Here is an 18528-nt window from a genome sequence, read left to right on the forward strand (position 1 = left end):
TGTGTTTTGCCTTTAGAAATAACAGTGACTTGTTTACTTCAATAAATTATTTACAAATTCCAGAATGCAATTCTGTGGAAGACCAACAATTCAGATTATATCAGCCTGGGCTGCTGACATGGTAATGGTATTCAATATTTCAGTAAGCAGTTTATGTAAGTCATTTAATGGAGGTTGGGAAGTATGCTCAGGTACTGCAGCAGACAGATACACGTTAGTGATAATTTAGAGATCAAAGATTCTGCCAATAAACCTAGAGGGTTAATTTCAATGAGGAATTGAAGTCATAATCCTTAATATCCCCTGTCCATAAAAAGGATATGGATGTATGCTCAGTCTTTTTTTAAAAAAAAAAACAGTATTGCATTACCGTATCTATTTGCTCCCAAAGCCAATTAATGTGCACTCAGTGTCAGGTTTTAGCACTTAACTACATAAAAGCAGAGCTGTACTGTAAGCACATCAAAGGAACTGGCACTAAGTTTTATCCCATTGTGAATGATATTTCTTGTGTACTTTTCTAAGGCTGCTAAATTAGAAACAGGCCAATTTGGATTAATCAGGTAGGAAATACAGAACATTTCATACAGAAGGGTGTGGGGTAGTGAGTGCATTTGACTATTCTTTTTTTTTGTCAGTTGATATAGTCAAGAATCCATTGTTAGAAAAAAGTATTGTTTGCCCAGGGCTGATTTGAAGGAAGCTCTTATCTTCCCATATGGGAAAGAGGATTAATTTAAATGCATTCAACTACATAAGTTAAATAATACATTATAAAGAGACCACCTTTTATATTGGAAGGTTGGAAACAGTAGAGATCTTACCCAAGTGTAATTTTTAGTTTCCACTGCTTTTAGGCTTGTTTCTCTGAATACTTAAATTTGTGAAAAAAGAAAACTGAGCTCTTGTGCAGTAATTGAAATCTGGGAACATAGCAACAGCTGTAAAATAAAATAATCAGGAACAAGGTGCAGATGCAGCGTTTGTGTTCAAGCAAAGCAAGGGCTCTGGAAATTTAATTGGCAGAGAGGCAAGTAATGAGTCGGTACACTTTTATTCGGGAATTTCAGACACCTTTAAAGGGGGCACATCAGGGAGGCGATTTTTAAGTGAAAACAAAAGCAAACTGGAAAAACATGGCTCAGATTAAAATGACTGTGAAGGGTTCCAGCTCTATCTTGCAGCCAGATCGACACGCCAACCTCTGCACTGCAGTGTCTGCACTTCAGATTGCCTTTTAAAGACTGTTTACATGCATTTTTAAACCCTGATCATTCACACTTTCTTCCTGACCGTCTAACCCATGCCAGATGGTTTGCAAAAACCAAAGAACGTCTTCCAGTGATCTCGTATTAAATCGGGTTTTGGGTGAAAGTAAGGAGTTGCTTCATTTCAAAGTTTCACAATCATTTTCCTGCTGCATGTGGGGACTTTTAATGGATTCTCATTAGTGGCATTAATGGCGTCAGGAAAGAGAGACGTATATATCAAATGTTCAGTTTCGCATTGTGCTTCTACAGTGCCAGATGAACTTTTTAACAGTTGAATCTTGTTGTTTCTCCAGCTAACCACTCCACGCACTGCTCTTACGAAGCGCATGCGTCGGGATCTGCAAACAACACCGTTGTGTGGCGAAGTTGAGAACAGGTTTTTGGGAGGTGGAAGTCCTAGCCTCCAGGACATGCTCTGGTATTATCTGGTGTTATGAGTGTTTAGTGCTGAATATGGAATGAGGATTTAGCGAGAAGCTGCTGTACACCATGAATGTGTAAGCCTTTGTCTGGAGTGTGCCTCTCCCAGATGTTCCTCATTATGGCATGAAGAGGATTGGTTACAATGAAGCCAGTGTATATTACTGTAAACCCAATATTTATAAGCAGTCAAAAACCACAGGAAGGCAGATCTTTCATAGGCAGAGTATGCTAGATCAAAGAAAATGCTAAAGGCTACTCTACGTGCAGGTGACCATGAAGGCAGGTTTTATTACACTGGTTTTTCAATGTGCTGGGAATTTTGGCCCCTTCATTCATATACCTTGATTAAGACGAGCTTTAGATTTTACAGAGTGAGTGACAGCCTACGTTATCAACCAGAGAAAGACTTCAGTGTCCGCTGGGAGCTTATGTAGAATGGCCAGGACTTGCCACTCCTCAAACCCCACATGAAGAAATGGGAATGTTTTCTAACTGAGTTTCTTTACATGAGATTTTTTTTTTAATTAAAACCGGCAATACTCAACACTGAAAAATACACATTAAAAATGCAAACTTCTGTTTTGTTTTTTTTCATTTTCCTTTGGTGTCATAAAGATCAGGTGCAAAATTAAATGATTGATCAGAACTGGCATGGATGGACAATGGACATTGTGTCTAAAACAAACATAATTTCAATGCATTCCCACAAACCAGTGCTCGTTGAACATGCATGCAAATCAGGAGTGTGGCTTGCATTGACCAAAGTATATGAGCTCCTACCCTGTGGTCATTGTTCAGAATGAGAAAAAGCAGATTGATTTCCCAGCAAAACCAATTCAAAGATCTTGGAAACAGACTGAAGAGCAGGACTAAATGAGTGACTTTTCTCAGGGACTCTGTCTGCATAATGTAAAGGTGAACAACTGCAAACACTTATCTATGAACACAACACATAACATTGGGCATAGTGTACCGAAGAATGTGTCCGCTTTCTCAACCTCTGGAAGTCTTTTCTGTCTTACAGTCCACGCATATTTTTAAAGTAAAAAACAGATTAGAGTAAAAACAGCATAAACATACCCTCCTCTGTCATGAATAAGTCACTGTAGCTGGTATCCATCTCCTTACCCAACATCCTTCATGTTGCTGTAGACTGGACTGTAGCTTATCAGCCCGTTTTCTCTCCATGCCTCAGACCACCAGGGTAAACAGTGCTGAGGTCATAGGGATGGGCAAATAGCAGCCCCTTCCATACCATTCCATAGTTGGATGTTGGTATGTCTCATTCATGTTGAGCACTTATAAATTAAGACCTGACAGCGCCAAAAGCTTGAGATGGAGTTAATTAGAAACTCTCATATTTGACTGTTCTGGCACTGCAGACATGGAGAAGCAGCCAAGGGCAAATGTTCCAGCTAAACACACCATTTTGTGATTTAAGAACACTGCACACTTGAAATGCTGCTGATTTACCCCTACATAGTGGTTTGGAGATGGAGCTGTCCTTCAAAGTGAATGTGAAAAATGGGTTTCCTAAATTCCAGTTGCTCAATGCCATTTGTATATGAACCCCATGCTTTATCAGACATGTCGGTGCTTTTTGTACAGCCCAGAGTACCCCAATTGTATTTATAACACTGCTAATAATGTGCTCTTGTAATGGTGAAAAAATGCTTTTAAAGAAAAGGGAAAACATGGACAACACATTACAGTGCGGCAAACTCTGACTAAAACCGTAATACAATACTGCTTTCTTTATCCACTATTATAAGGCTTCGATACCAGATCTTGTCTTTATTTTAATAAGAAGAGTTTGTAATCCTTGGACTGGAAAGACTGCTCGACTAATCCAAGGTTCTGTGTAAAATAACAAGGGGAAACGCTCAAACAGCCCTGCTGTCAATTATTCTGAGATTGTACGACTTAACAAAAAATGAAATGTTTTTCGAATGCGAAGCAATACTTTGTACAGTTTCGTTCTACGAAAAACAGCAGAATATTCTGTTGAACCCATCGTTTGCTGCTTGCAAAGACACAGGTGTAAAATCAAGAAGCGTCCGAGATCCGTTCATGTCTGCACTGCAAACTAGAATATTTTGAATCACGTTCATGATTTCGTATGAGGGTGAGAAGGAAAATAACGATAAAACCGATAAAAAACGACAACATCGATAAAACCACCATACACGCATAGGCCTATACATATGAGTGTTTTCCTGTGTATGGGTTTTGTAATATCATGGTGAATTAGAATGTTGCTATTGAAAAGATGCCTTTTGTCCCTATTCAATGTAAAAAAAACAATTTAGAAAATTCAGTTAGTTGATATTCTGCTTTAGTCATTTAAAATAACGATTTAAGAGACTGAGAAGCTCAAATATTCTATTCACCAGGCTTTAATTACAATCCGGAATAAAATTCTTACAAGTTGACTATTTTTTAGCAGGTCTTCCTTGAAAATATAAAAATAAATGACTCGAATGCATAAAAGCCACAGCTGGCTCTTCCACTGAAGAAATATGGTCATCATGAGACATAAACGAATGGTCTTATTGGAGGTATCGATCTTGTTATAGGACACCCTTGACCTCACGCTGATCATTGGTGTATTACTAGAGCTCGTTGTGCTTTACTGCATTATGTAGCTTTCACCATTGTAATATTTTTACGTGGGAAGGTACCGTGTAATACAATCACCTTACATTCAGACTTGCATGAGTAAGTACTTGGAGGTTAGAAGTGGCCAGTTACACAATAGCACAATAGCTACACAAAATCAGTCCAGAGCATTAAATCAACAAATAATTCGTGGACATTGGCGCAGATAAATGTGATTAAAAGAAATTTCAATCGGCATCTATTCTTAGAAACAAGGAATAGGTTTACTCCATGCTGAAAAAAAGAAGAAAGAGAACACAACGTTTCGGCCGCGGAGCCTTCTTCATCTATTCTTAGAACCGAGTTACAGATTGAAAGGGAAAAACAGATTTTAATGTAGAGGTCAAAGCTCTTTTCTAACTTCGAGCGACACCTAGTTTCCGTCTCTTTCCACGGGCTGCCACAGTTCGTGTAAAACTTGGACTTTAAGAAAACTGCCGCAATGAATTTTTTAAGTTAAAGGTATCGATGAGGAACCTTTTCACTTTTTGTAATTGTCTGAAATAAATCTGACTACATTCTACAATCTACAGCATACAACAATTGTTTTTGTTTTTAATTACAGAATTCTTCCAAAACATAAAATTGTTTACATTAATTAAAATAATGTGCCTTTTTAATTGTTTGAAAAACTTCACGCAGAGTGAGCTTTAATGTAGTTCTTTGCTCGTCAGCTCCAGGGGTACATTTTCAAATATATAGCAGAGGCCACAAAGAATTGCGGTGGGCGCTATCAGGTTCTGTGAAGAAAAATGAAAATAGATCTTATATTATACAGATTTAGATGATATTCAATGATACAGCTTCGCACCACTGAGGAATGGAACCAGCTACCAGTGTGAACAAAAAATAAACATCCAATGTATAGCGGCGGACATAAAAACGCAGTGCAGAAACTTAAAAGCAGACTAAATAAGTTAACAGATCACCTGAACTTAAACGGTATCTCAGACTGCTCGAGGTATGTCTTGCTGTTGTGGAGCAGCCCCTCTTGGTCACTGAGAGAGACGGGCTATTGATGCAGTAGCTGGACTGCAGTCGAGTTTGTCCAGTGACGTCACCCGGTTTCCGCTGTCAGTCGCAGCTCTCCTCTGATCCTTGCAGGCTGGCGCTGAGCTTCTCACAAAGTAACCACCGAAACACTCTCTCGGATACAAACTTTTCTTCTTGCACAAGTTATTTCAAAGTATGGAGCCGGAGTAACGAAACGTAGCGCCGCGAGCACTTGCGATGGGGGCTTTTCTTGCCGGGTTACTGCTGTACAGTCTGTTCTGCGTACTTGATGGTGAGTTTGTGTGACTTTGTTTTTAAGATCCCGAAGCTGATGAAATGAGAACATTGTGCTTGTTAAGAATAAGGAACCAGTATGGCTCCCGGATTCATATAAGGATTGTACATATAGTTTTAACTATATAAGGGAAAACGTGGTAGTTTTCAACGAAATAAAACCTTTTCATATGATGGATACGCTTTCGGGGTGCAATGTAAGTTACCATGTTTTCAGTGTGTGCTGTAAATTAAGAGTAAGCGCTGGAGTCTGCTGTCTTTCTCAATTGCGAGACTTTATCTTGGCTCGCCTTCTTCAGAGGTTGAGATTTCCCCTCTTAAGAAGAGCCTGCTGGTCTCAGACACGGTCGTTAAAACACACGGCAGCGACTGCGTTTTTGCACAAAAGTGTAACATAGTGGTAGTGAATAAAAGAAAAACACTTTTTTTTCCTCCCTTCCCCCGAGGCCTCGGTGCGCTACGATTGATTGTCGGTGTCGGGTGTCACACGAAGTTTAGATCCCTTTGACTTCAGAAACATCTGCTGCGAGAGGAAAAAAAAATAACCCGCGATCTTTTTCTTCTGCCTTCCTGGTAGTCTGTCCTGGAGTCCGAGGTCTAAATGTATCATCATCATCGAAATTATTTTGATTGTTGTAACAGCGGAGCGCCGTGGGTAACTTGTTGATGCGGGAAACATCTGTTTAAAGAATATCGTCCCAGCAAGCAGAAAAGAGACGTTTCAACTCTTGGTCTTGCCGTAATATTTGGAACTAAAGTTCACAGATGCACTACAGAGCAAATAACGAAATGTCCAGGAAACCTCTTTGTTTGTTTGTTTAGGATTGTGCGCTTATAAACATGGCTTGTGTTTTCTTCGGAGTTTACCTGTGAAATGGAAGTGCTGTTCATTTCGAAAAAAAATAAAAGACGTGCTCTCGTGTTTTTTTTATACATAGGACTTCAGCATATAAGCAAAGAAATAAAGACATACATGTAAACTTGTGAATAAAGTCATGAAAGTAGTTCAGTCCCCCGCTGAAAGGTCTTTTTTAGTTTGAATGTCCGGTCTGCAGGGTGGCCGTGACATTTGAATCACAAAATTCATACTATTGTAGTCATTCTTTTCTGATGGAATTATTTTTAACAAATGTGTGTCAAAACAAAAAAACAGCATTTCTGCAGAATTCCGCAGTGTGACAGAACACACGGGTTTTCCTAAACGACATCCCTGGTGTATTTTCCCACCTTAAAGAATCGTTTTTTTTTATTAATAGCTTAAAGTAAATAAAGAATTCATTTATTGACGCTCTTTTTAAAACGCTCTTAAAAACTGACATTCAGACGATTTACTTTCTTTCTTTTTTGATGAGCACCACGAATAATTTCCATTAATTTGTTTGAAATTAAAGTTAGTCTAACAGGAGTTTCATCCGGTTAAATGATGACAAAGTGGACGTCTTAAGACATGTTTGAGCTGTTGTAAGCTGATAGTCGGAGTAATTTAGGAGGGGGGTTTGAAGTGAGAACTGGGGGCAGAAAGCAAATAAAAGAGATTTGGTGTTATTTGGTGAGTAATAGGGCCTCCAGTTACATTTCTGAACAAAACAAAACTAAATCTTCTTAAACGTAATTGACTATACAAACCAGATCGCTACCATGCAAGACGATCTATTGTTTAACACAGCTCAGATTTCCAAAGGGTTTTTTATTTTTTTTCCCGTACTTTTAATATTAAATGAGGGTGTTTTTTTTCCTCGCAGTTGCGTTTCGCACCTTTTTCACTCCAGTGCAAAATTCACGCCTTTCTGACCAGTACTTTGTTTTTGTTCTTTAATATATAAAGCGACTTTCGTAAAAGAGGGTGGAACTTGGGTGTCAAAGCAAAAAAATAAAAAGTTGAAAATCCCCTTGGTGCTATGACAGCTTTGAAGTGATAGATAAATCTACTTCGTATCACTTCTTTGAATTCTGACAAATCTCGCCTAATTCAACTCGCCCCAGCCCTGACTGACTTCGCTCTCTTGCTCATGGTGTGGTATCCAGCGGGCTATTGAATTGGATACGAAACTGGTAGTCTTGTCTGCGAAAGGAAAATAAACACGGGCCTTCTTTGTGGCCGCGTCTAGGTACCGTCACAAATTAAAATAAGGGACATGAAACGTATGTAAGATGTTGTACACCACAGTCGATTGTCAAAGCGCAGTTCTTTAATTTTTTTTTACATCACAGTACTTTATATTAGACAAACATATTAAAAGTCGCTGCGACAACGAGTCGATTTTAGTTTATAAACCTGTATTGAGAAAAGATCAATTGTTTTCAATAGGTTTTCACATTCAGAACATTTTATTGACCGATTTGTTGGTAAGTTCGGGAACTGTGTACTCTTATCTCGAATGAGTTACATGATTTCATCATCTTGCTAATAAGGATGGGTGTTTGATAAGGCAGAGATGTCAGATAAGTATACTTTAACAAAACAAAGGTATTTCCTCCAATGCCTTTGTGAATAACCTTGCTTGATAAACGAAGCTTGTCCCATCCCTTTCACACAACTCTTTAAAAAGTGAAAGTTAAGTTTCAAATAGTTGTCATTAACGTGCAAAGAATAAGAATGTCCCAGAGTTACCCTTTATCTAATCAACGCATTGGGATAGGGATTAATTGAACGTCAGCTGCCTTTAAGGTCACAGATACTTAAACTAAACCTTTGCACCTGGTTAGTTACAGCACGTTGGAAACCAAATTTACAAAACACGCTATTGGATAGGGTACATTTAGTCTATATTGTGTGGGATCCATTTGTCTTTTTTACATTGACATTTACAGCGAGCAAGCATTTTTTTTCTATTTACTGTATGCATTTCCGTATTACTGAAAATATCCCTACAAAAGGGCGCCTACCAAGTAGGTTAATAATGATCATTTTCTAAAATATCAATGCGAGATGTGGAATATTGCATAGTAATCACACGTTAAAGAGACTTAACCTTTTACTAACCTAAGAATAAAAACATTGGTTTTGGATTGCAAGAAATATATTATTATTCTATACTGTATTATTTGTGGACATACATGGGTGTTGTATATGTCATTTGTATTTCAGCACCATGTCAGTTAAAAAATTAATGGATATATATTTTAAATAGTTTTTTTTATTTGCTTTGGGAAAAAGAACAGTTTTGCTTTCGGGGAAAGTTTTGTATGATCAGATATATTTAAGGTATGGCAGCAAAGTGCCCTAAAAATGAAAAAAGAAAAAGATTATCTCATAGTTTTTAAGTGTTCTGATTTATTTGGGTTTTTTCCTGCTTCATCAGTACATTCAGGTTTGCAATAAATAGACCACTTTTCAGAATTTAACTTAATAACATTTGAAAAAAGTGCTGTCTTGCTCCCTGCTTGTGTTATAATAAGGCATTTTATTAAAGCCCTTTGCCTTGATGTGTCCTGAAAATTTGTTCAGTTACCAGATTCAAAAAAGGGCATATGAATTGTATAAGTGTAAGAAATTACAGAATAAATAAACAGATTTAAAAATGCCTCAAGCAGGATTACAGGATGGTTCTGTACAAGAAATATTAGTTGGTTTGAATCATTCGGAAAAGGTACTAGAGCAGGCAAATTTCTGTCAGTACATCAGTGATTTATAGTGGTGCTTTACACATTATTTCCCCTTGTTACTACAGAAATCAACATTGAGCACCAAGGCTTTGTTTAAAGCACTCCAAACTGCTCTTAATTAACGCTCAGGTTTGAACATGTTACCAGACACACTCACACAATGCTTTATCAAAGGACCAGCAGCTCTGTGGATATCCCTGCTGTTAATACAGTAGGTGAGCTGCAGTCTAGATCTTAAAGAAAAAGTGGCACCTAATGTTATGCTGTCTAGATTTTCGGCGTGTTTTTGTACTGAGGAAACAGGTGATATGACGTTCCTTGAAATTAACATTCAGGGAAAGACTTTTTAAAAAAACTTTTATAAACCTCTGATCCAAACGTTTCTGTCAACACTCTGTGTCAGTGACCTTCTGAGAGAAAGTGTCTATCAAATGACCTGTGTCAGACAATGACTTTATCCATGTGATTTGCCAGCTGCATTAATCATTTAAGGGTTTTTTTCTATCCTAAGTGTACAGTGCCATTTGGAATGACCGTGAGTAACAAAGCATTTTTTATCTGAGAAGGAGGACTTGGATACTCCTCTTTAGTCTACTTCACACCGAATACAATTTGACCTAAGCTTCTCAGACAGTGGGAAAAGACCAAAAGGAAGTATTTAACTTATTTATAGTTTTAATAGGCAGTAGCAAGTAGCAAGTTGTTTGTTACAAACATTCCAGGACATTAGTTTTTTTCTCCCATCTTACTTAAAACACTAATTTGCTGCTTGTCAGTGCAGTAACAAAAAAAAATTGCATTAACACTAGACTACATGGTCTTTTATTAAATGTGATCAGTCATTTTTTCAGATCTAAATGATAGAAAAAAAGGTGCGTGCTGGAATCGCATGGACATTTAAATCAGCAAGTCCACACCTTCTTGGCTAAATTCTGATGTCAATGGAAATTGGCCTGAACATTTGTCTGGAGAAGTCATTCCAATTCCCATTATGTAAATGTGGGAATTAAAGTTCTTGATTAGCTTTGGATGCTGACATCTGAATGGGTGAGCAGTAAAAGGCTTTGGGCTGAATACACAAAGCTCATCTCCGCCGCATTAGAGCAAGAGTTTTCTTTCCCCAGAATGCAGACAGTAGCTGTTTTGATTTTATGGTAACTGTTTTTAATTTTTTTCAGACAGTGAATTTTTGTTTTATTTTGTTAACAAAGGTACTTGGGTTGTTTCACCAATGTTGAGAAAAGATTCAAAATGGGAGTTTGTTTCCTGGTTGTTTGTGTGTCTAATTGCCACTTCAGTACAAATCTGGGAACAATCTTGAGTTCAGTAGCTTGCTCAGGGCCTAATTCAGCAGGACCTCACTCCTTTACCTTCCAGCTATCCTGACCACTGCAATCCCACTTGCCAGCACTCCTCAGGGTGGTGCAGCACAACAGGGAAAATAAGCACATCCTTTGGCTTCCGTTCCAGAAGCATTTTAAATACGTGTTTTGTTCCAGAATAAGGTATCATTACTTAATGTGGAATAAAGTTCTACATTTACAATTCAGTCATTTGGTGCCGCCACCAGAAAGATTCTACAGTCCCTTCAAAACTCTTAAGTTCGCAAAAGTTCACAAAAAACACAAGTGCTGTCTCTTATGTTGTTCTGTGAACCTTTGCGAACTTATGGTTTTGAAGAACTGGTCATTAGTTAGGCTTATTAACCTTCAGTTAATTATTAAGGCTCTTAAGAAATTAGAAGAGGTTTTTAATTAAAATCAACCTCGATCGAGTTTTGATTTTCAGGTACATAAAAGTAATTAGACTGTTACAGAACACATTTGCTTTTTTGTGAGAATGATTTAAACGGTTTCTTTCCTACATGCCTGGTCACCTGTTACAAGCTCAAGACAGTATTACTAAGCAAGTTGAGGAAAGAATGTATTGATGTTTTCTGCTTGTGATAGCATTGAAAACATAGTTTAAATGAAGACAAATAAAATAGAATTGTTTTCAGTCTTGCCTGATTTATGTCTGATTAAGACTTTTTTAATCAGATGCATCTGACACATGCCCTGGGTCAGAAATACAAAATTGTGCATTTATATTGTTATAAACATCTAGCAAAATGAAAAAAAAAAGTGCAGATTTTTTTGTTCTTGAAAAGTTTGAATTATTTATAACATTCTGAATTTCTTAGTTTGGCTTTAAGGAGTTTTTTTAGCTCTTGTAATGTAAATGTAAATATATAACCAAATACATAAAACTTTTATGTATTACTTTAGTACTGTACAGGTTTTGGCATCAAAAATTATCCTGCCAGAATAATTAATAGTGGCCAAGTGTGGTTTGTTCCACTTATCAAGTATCCTCGAAAGGTTGAGTCCAATCCATATTCCTGATCCAGTTCCTTGCAAAAATATTCTGACCCTTTTTCTGGTGTCCTGCATTGTGAAATTAATCCCAGCATTTACAGTATATAAAACCCGATTGCTCAAACAGACGACTTTAAAGCTACAGTAAATCTCCCAAAATATAAAGAGGCAAAACTGAAATATGATGATTGCATAAGTATTCAGACCTCTGAGCACAATATTTGATGGAAAGCACCTTTTTTAGAAATTACAGCAACAAGACATTTTGAGTAATCTCAATTTGAGCACGGAACCACACAGAGACAAGGGTTTTTTAATCTGAAATCATGAGAATCACTATTGTTGCAAACAGACTGAGGCCACTTCACTAATTCTGTAGCTAGGTAAGGTAGGTTTGTGTACCTAAACGCATTGTGGTTTGCCAAAGCAAAGTTTTTTTTTCTGTAATTACCTTTCCATTTTATTTTAATATTGCTGTAATTATCTACTTCTTTCTCTTTGTTTTCAATTTGAATGCGTGAAATTGGTTGTATATATAATACATATTAATTGCTACTTCAAATTGTCGTAATTGCAAGCTTGAAAGCAATAAAACGTTAAAACAGGTCTGATTGTTTTTGCAAAGCCCTGTATGGGACCATATATGTATGCTGTGTTCATCCATTCATCATTGAAAACTAGGCTAAAAGGTTCTAATATAAGGAAAATAGTTTGATATGTACTTTTCTACTTATAAACTCATGTTGCAGAAAATTGCACCAATGTAATATGTTCACAGAAGTCCTCTTTTAAAAATGAAACAGATACAGTAGTCTTCTGGACTTTTGCAACTGTGGTTAAAATTCACCCAGGTGCAATATCTTAATATCCACGGTTGGTCTTATAATTCTCCAGTTATCTTTTTATCTCTGTGCCACTGTGATGCTCAGACACATATATGTTTCAGAAAATGTAAAAAAAAGGTTTATTGTGAAACTGGAAATGTTTTATTTTTCCCTTTAAAAGTAGAACTCTGGTTATTTAGGACTTTCACCTCTAACAGCAAGAGGTTGCTGTCTCTCTGGTTGTCTGTGTACTAAGTTCTAGAGGGTGGTTGTTAAACGGAAGCTGTTGTTTGACTTAGAAAACAAATGGCAGTTGAGCAGGCTTAAGGAGAACTTTGCACTCAAATGTTATCACAGGGAGCAGTTTTTTTAAGCTAACAAACTAACACCGGTTTCCTATCAAATTGTGTTTGGGACAAGTGGAAGATGTCTGAGAGGCGCAAACTTCAAAAGGCGGTTTCTTTATTGCAGCACAGTTGGTGGAAAACAGTTATTTTATTTCTTCCCAGACAGTGATGGACAACATCTGTAAGAGGTCCCCTCAGGCTGTGCCTTCTCACACCTTGCCTCACAAGTGCATCCAGACATCACGTGCACCAACACAGAGAGAGGCCTAAGCCTTAGGAAGGTGTTGGAGGTTTTAAAAGCAAGGGAAAACAGCGATACTGCTTCAGCTGGATAAAAACATCCTTGTTTGGAAGGCTGCCTTTCAAGTCATTTCCTGTGCCCCCAGACCTTTCAACGCCCCTTCTCCCAGTGCCCTCCCCCTTGGTGCACTGTTGATCGGAGTGACAAGCTCAGACTCATCATCAGCTGTTCCTTTGTGTTCCACAGCACAATGACAGAGCATAGCTGATCCAGGTGTCCTCGGCCTGAGTAGACTGGAAAAGCTGGAATAGGGCAGGGTGTAACGTGAAAGGTCAACAGGTCTCCCTAGGTGACTGCCTATCAGTGTGATAAAACATGGCTGAGGAGGCATTAGACAGTATGTGGCTTTTAAATGCTTCTAAAAACCAATAACAGACAGCTTTTGTTATTAAAAAATAACCCGTCGTAACTTGTGTTTTAAACATATTTTGCAAGGATTGTTGTTTGTTTTCGGGTATCAGAGTATCTGCTCCCGGTTTTTAGGTTTAAAAACCATGAAGAGTGTTAACTAAATGACATCAAAATACAGCGCTTTGAATTACACTGTCGTTGGAGAATCCTCTTTCTTGAAATGATTTGACTTCCTTCTGTAGCCTACTATTCAAGTGACTTTCTGGACTCTTGTCTCATAATGTTTCTTTCCATTTCCAAGGGGGAAAAATAGGACATGTTTAGGCAAAGTATCAATTCTTTTTCAAGAGATCAAGTGAAGCGTGCTTAAAAGCACAAAGGAACAAAATGGCTGAGACTTAAAGGCTGCAAGTTTCATTATCTCGTATCCTTTCTGAGGAAGCAAGGGGATTCTCCTGTGTCCAGCTATTTGCAAAAACCTCAGCATTTGGTATCTGCTCTGAACAACCCACAGGTTCTGCTCTGTGCCATCTCCCATCACTCTTATACATTTCTGTATTAAGAACCTAATTTTTGACAGTTCCTTTCATGCTCCTGAACAAGCAAGTGTCATCATTCAGCCTAAGCAGGTTATACCTACAGTACTAGAAAAATAAAACCAAAAGCCACATGGATTCATCTGAGTAGGAAGCAGGCAAAGGAGTTTAAATTTAGTTCTTTTAACCCATGAGCTCCTGACCATTTTTCTGTTTTCTGTCTGTCTTTCACGTGTGTGAAAATTATATTAAAAATAGAAGCGTTTATGAAAATCGTCTCTGGTATTTAAGAAGCTCCTCTTCTGAGTTTCTTAACCGAGAGATGTGTAAATTATCATTAGAACATGCACAAAGGTTTACTAATAAGAAGCTTTGCCAGAGAGGGATAATATACACTTCCATTATGTTTCCATTCTGCAGGCCTAGTAAGATATTTAAGAAGCCTTTTTTTGCTGGAATAGTTCTGCAAATAAGTCAGAAACAATAACAGATGTGAATAATGATGACATTAATTAGGTAGCATTAGGAAGTGAGAAAAGTCTGCTCCATGAAAGTTAGGATTGGAAACGTCTCGGGTTCTGCAGATAAAAGCTGTGAAATGTGTAGAGAAAACTGCTGTGACAAGCAGTGGCCTTTCCAGGCATGATATTTGCATGCTGATGATCATTCTTATCTTATGAATGTTCCTTTAGTTGTGTTCAAAGTGGTTATACCAGTATACTGGTCTAGGTTTAGGTTTTCAGGTTTTTTAGGGCATAAAAGGTCTATAATTTGGCTTGGGTCCTTCATTTGGGAAAACATCCCTAATTATTTTGAGGTGTTACTCTTCTTGATGTGAAGGCCTAGGCTGATACAATTTGGTTTTCTCATATAATCCCACTGGTTCATAAGAAGGCTCCTTCCTCTCTGTGTTTGTGCCCCTGTGTTGTAGTAACGATCCTGCTGACTACTGGAGTTGTTATTCATGGTGGTGTAAATATACACTGTGAGCTTGCTCTAACCAGCTCCTCCTTGATGCTTTACTGTGAGTTTCTGTTGGTCACCCATAAAGAACACCCATGAAGATGTCTCGGAGAAAGCCACAGCCTTTGGTTTGTCAGTTCAGTTAGTATTGTCCTCAGTTACCACAAGCTAAATTGGAAGTGAACAATTTAACAGAGATCCTAGTCTAATCCTAATTATTACCAGGAGCAATGTCTTAAGCACATGCTAGGTCTTCTTGACCTTTTTAAGTAGTCTGTATTGTTTTACATTCAATTGCCTTAAACATTTTTACAAAACAGAAATTCTGCAGATTTTAGTAATTTCTCTGATTTTTAATTATCAAAGTTGGCAATAAGTTTTAGTTGGCCTCAAAGTACAATACATATATAATTTTAGGTATTCTTGTTTGAGAATGAAAAGCTCTGTTAGGAGTGACAAGGCTGAGTTCCTCTAATCCCCTGTTTATGAAGATCTCCTTCTGGTCTGGCTTTTGTCTGGGTTTCATGTTGCTCTGCCTCTGTGAAGAATATCCAAAGACTAACACAACAAGTATTTTGGGTGTGTGTTGCTGAGGTGTCTGTGCTGCAGTCAACATCTACAAGAAAATCCTTGTTTTGACATCATTTAAAATTGAAGTTTTTATTTCTATTGAAATTGTATTTGTAAAACATTGCATTTTTTAGCTGTGCAAATAAAACTAAAGCATGCTGAAGTAAAAAAAAAATTTTTTAATGCATTCACGTGTCTCGGTGCTTGATTTATTGGATTTAAATGCGTGTCGGTTCTTGTTTGAGATCTAGGAATTCTAATTTTAGATTTTGTTGTCTTTAGCTCTAATATTCCAGGTAAATTTAGGTTCTTTGAGTATTATTATTTTTACAGTAAACAGTTCTTTCCTCTTCCCATACTTTCTACGGAATGTTGGACCAGTTATTAACTGAAATCTGTAATGTTATTATCTTTATTCAGGGTTTTCAGATAAAGTGCAAATTGCTGTTATCAAGGTCTGGAACACAGCAAAGCAAGCTATTCACTCCGTCTCTCAGATAGTTCTAGTTCTGTAATAGTCCCGAAGTCTGTGAGGCTGACATGTTGAAGCTGTGGGCAGGTAGTGGAGTCCAGGGTGTAACTGTGAATGTCTGATTCACATTGATTTGTTGCCATTAGCCTGCCTTTGAAAAGTTAGGATGTAGCTACTGATGCTGCATGTGATACAATTAGGATAGTGGTGGTCATAAAATTCTGAACCATTGTCACCTTCGGAAAAGTAAAACTGTTAACGCTTCCTTGTACATATGTTTATACTCCTAGTCCTTTTCCATTTAACTGGTAGGTGAAGTGCACTGCTGTAAGGGTGAGTTGGGAAAGACTAGGGCAGCATTTGATCTTTGCAGTTTATTTGTAACTTGGCTCAGTTCAATCACCCCGGAGTTCTTTTATTCTGAACTAGACTGACTACCGGTTGTCTTTCTATGGGGCAAAGAAAAGCTGTAAATTGCGGTTTGTTTGGTTTCTGCTTTGTCAAGAAAGGAAGTCCTCAGGATTAGTATTGTCTGTTGTATGCAGAAATTGCTCAGGGCTTCATCTTGTACATACTCTCTCTATCTGACAGGGCAGGGCTTGTGATAAAAATTGTGTATCTGTCTTAATATTCAAACACCGTCCCCAAAAAAATTCAGATGTGCTTTGGGGGTTACATTTTTTCCTTCATTGACTGCGCCCAGACCGTGTGCAATTTGTGCAGACGTGTCTTCAGTCTGTATGGAAATCATAACTTAAATAGCTATGAAAGACTTCTGAAGGACTTAGTGTTTATATCTTTTTTTTCAGGTAAATGTCAACAATTGTGAATTTCTGTAAAGGTTTCAACAACAAAAAATACAGATAAAAGCACTGCCAATGCTTGCGTCACCGTGTGGAGAGCACTTTCCAAAAGCCTTTTGTCTCCCATTGAGATGGGGAATGGGATGAAACGCATAAAGCTGAGAGAAAAGACAACTGCTTGCTGAGAATGTCACGGTACATAGTTTACTGGTATGCTGGTACACCACTGTATAGCACCCAAGCACTACGGAAACCACAGCTTCCTCACCACAGTCATGGTGACGACTTTGTGCCTGACTGCAGCTTTCCTATAGATGACATCAGCCCAGTGAGGAATCCTCACTCGCCTGGATAATATTTCATAGACTTTATACTCTTGAATATGAATATATTAACGTGAAAGAGCAGAATACCACCAGCTCGGATTTATTCACAAACTCATGGAGAATCTGATTAGACCCTGTTCTGGATAAGTTTGATATTTAGATAAGCGTATAGTCTGCAGTGCACACAGAATGCTGCATTTTTTTTAAACGATTGTCCCATCAGATGCACACCTGAACAGTTTGCTTATGCCGTTTCTATGAAACCCCAATTGAATTTCCTGGGAGTTTGTGAGAACCCAAAGTACTCGAACTCAAAGTAAAGTCTTTCATGTAAGCCTTTTCTTGAACAGGGTTCCACTGCAAAGACCTCAAAGGCAATTTCTGGCAAAACCCTAGGCTGTTAGTGATAAATGCAGTTTGAAGTTAATTAAATGGCTTCTTTAAGTGAAGTTAATGCATCATCAGCCTTCCTCACCCTGTACATCATCTGCTTTTGTCTCACATTTTCCTCAGGGTCTCCTCTGCTGCTGTTTGCCAATCGAAGGGACGTCAGGCTGGTGGACGCCGGACTGGGCAGGCCGGAGTCTACTGTGGTGGTCAGTGGCCTGGAGGACGCAGCTGCTGTGGACTTCCTGTTCTCTGAGGGCTTGATCTTCTGGACGGATGTCAGCGAAGAGGCCATCAAGCAGACCTACTATAACCAGTCAGGGAATGTGCAGAGCGTCATCGTGTCCGGGCTGGACTCCCCTGATGGCCTGGCTTGCGACTGGCTGGGGAAGAAGCTGTACTGGACCGACTCGGAGACCAACCGCATCGAAGTGGCCAACCTTAATGGAACATCGAGGAAAGTGCTCTTCTGGCAAAACCTGGACCAGCCCAGGGCCATTGCTCTTGATCCGGCTCACGGGTAAATATTTCCTACTGCAAATATCATTACTGTCTTGTGACAGCAGTTCAGGGTCTGCCACACCACAAAGCTGGGGCTGACATGTCTGTGAGGGTACATGCTGTGTGTAGATGCTAGTGTGACAACTTGTGGTGTTTTTTTAAAACCTAATTAGAAAAATGGTAAAACGTTTTATAGGTCTGCACATACTTCTAACAAAATCAAGTTAAATTTAATCAACCATGAAGCTTAACTCTCCTTTCGGATTTTTTTTCCCCACAATGAATTGCAAAAAATAGGCTTCCTTATACTGACACTAATGGTGCTTTTCAAAAAAGCATGTACTTATGTAATGTGAGATTTATGATTTGGTAACCTCTACCTGTAAGTAACAGTATTTTCTTATTGGTTTGCTTGGCATTTTCTTTTAGAAACCAGAAGCGCTTTGTTGTAGAAATCTAACACTTAAATTTCCAAGCACCGTTGTCTGCCATTGACCTGTTTTTTTGCTGATCTGATGATACATTTTAATTTGGGGATTACAGGG

The 18528-nt window shown here is 38.2% G+C and overlaps 1 protein-coding gene and 1 long non-coding RNA gene across 2 annotated transcripts in view; one reads left to right on the top strand and one right to left on the bottom strand.

Annotated features, from left to right (window-relative positions):
* Nucleotides 1–4074: 4074 nt before the first annotated feature.
* On the bottom strand, nucleotides 4075–5391 carry LOC138224406 (uncharacterized). The gene is made up of 2 exons (XR_011182879.1): nucleotides 5282–5391; nucleotides 4075–5092 (listed from the first exon to the last, which is right to left on the bottom strand). It is a non-coding gene; the product is annotated as an uncharacterized lncRNA (long non-coding RNA).
* Nucleotides 5392–5437: 46 nt separating this feature from the next.
* lrp5 (low density lipoprotein receptor-related protein 5) overlaps nucleotides 5438–18528 on the top strand; it is a 73823-nt gene continuing 60732 nt past the window's right edge. Inside the window, exons 1-2 of the mRNA XM_006642470.3 lie at nucleotides 5438–5637; nucleotides 17609–18002. Coding sequence (XP_006642533.3) covers nucleotides 5583–5637; nucleotides 17609–18002 — 449 coding nt within the window. The 5' untranslated portion in view covers nucleotides 5438–5582. The remainder of the gene's footprint in view (nucleotides 5638–17608; nucleotides 18003–18528) is intronic.

The sequence above is a fragment of the Lepisosteus oculatus genome, chromosome 21 (genome assembly GCF_040954835.1).
Source record: "Lepisosteus oculatus isolate fLepOcu1 chromosome 21, fLepOcu1.hap2, whole genome shotgun sequence".
Lineage (NCBI taxonomy): Eukaryota > Metazoa > Chordata > Actinopteri > Semionotiformes > Lepisosteidae > Lepisosteus > Lepisosteus oculatus.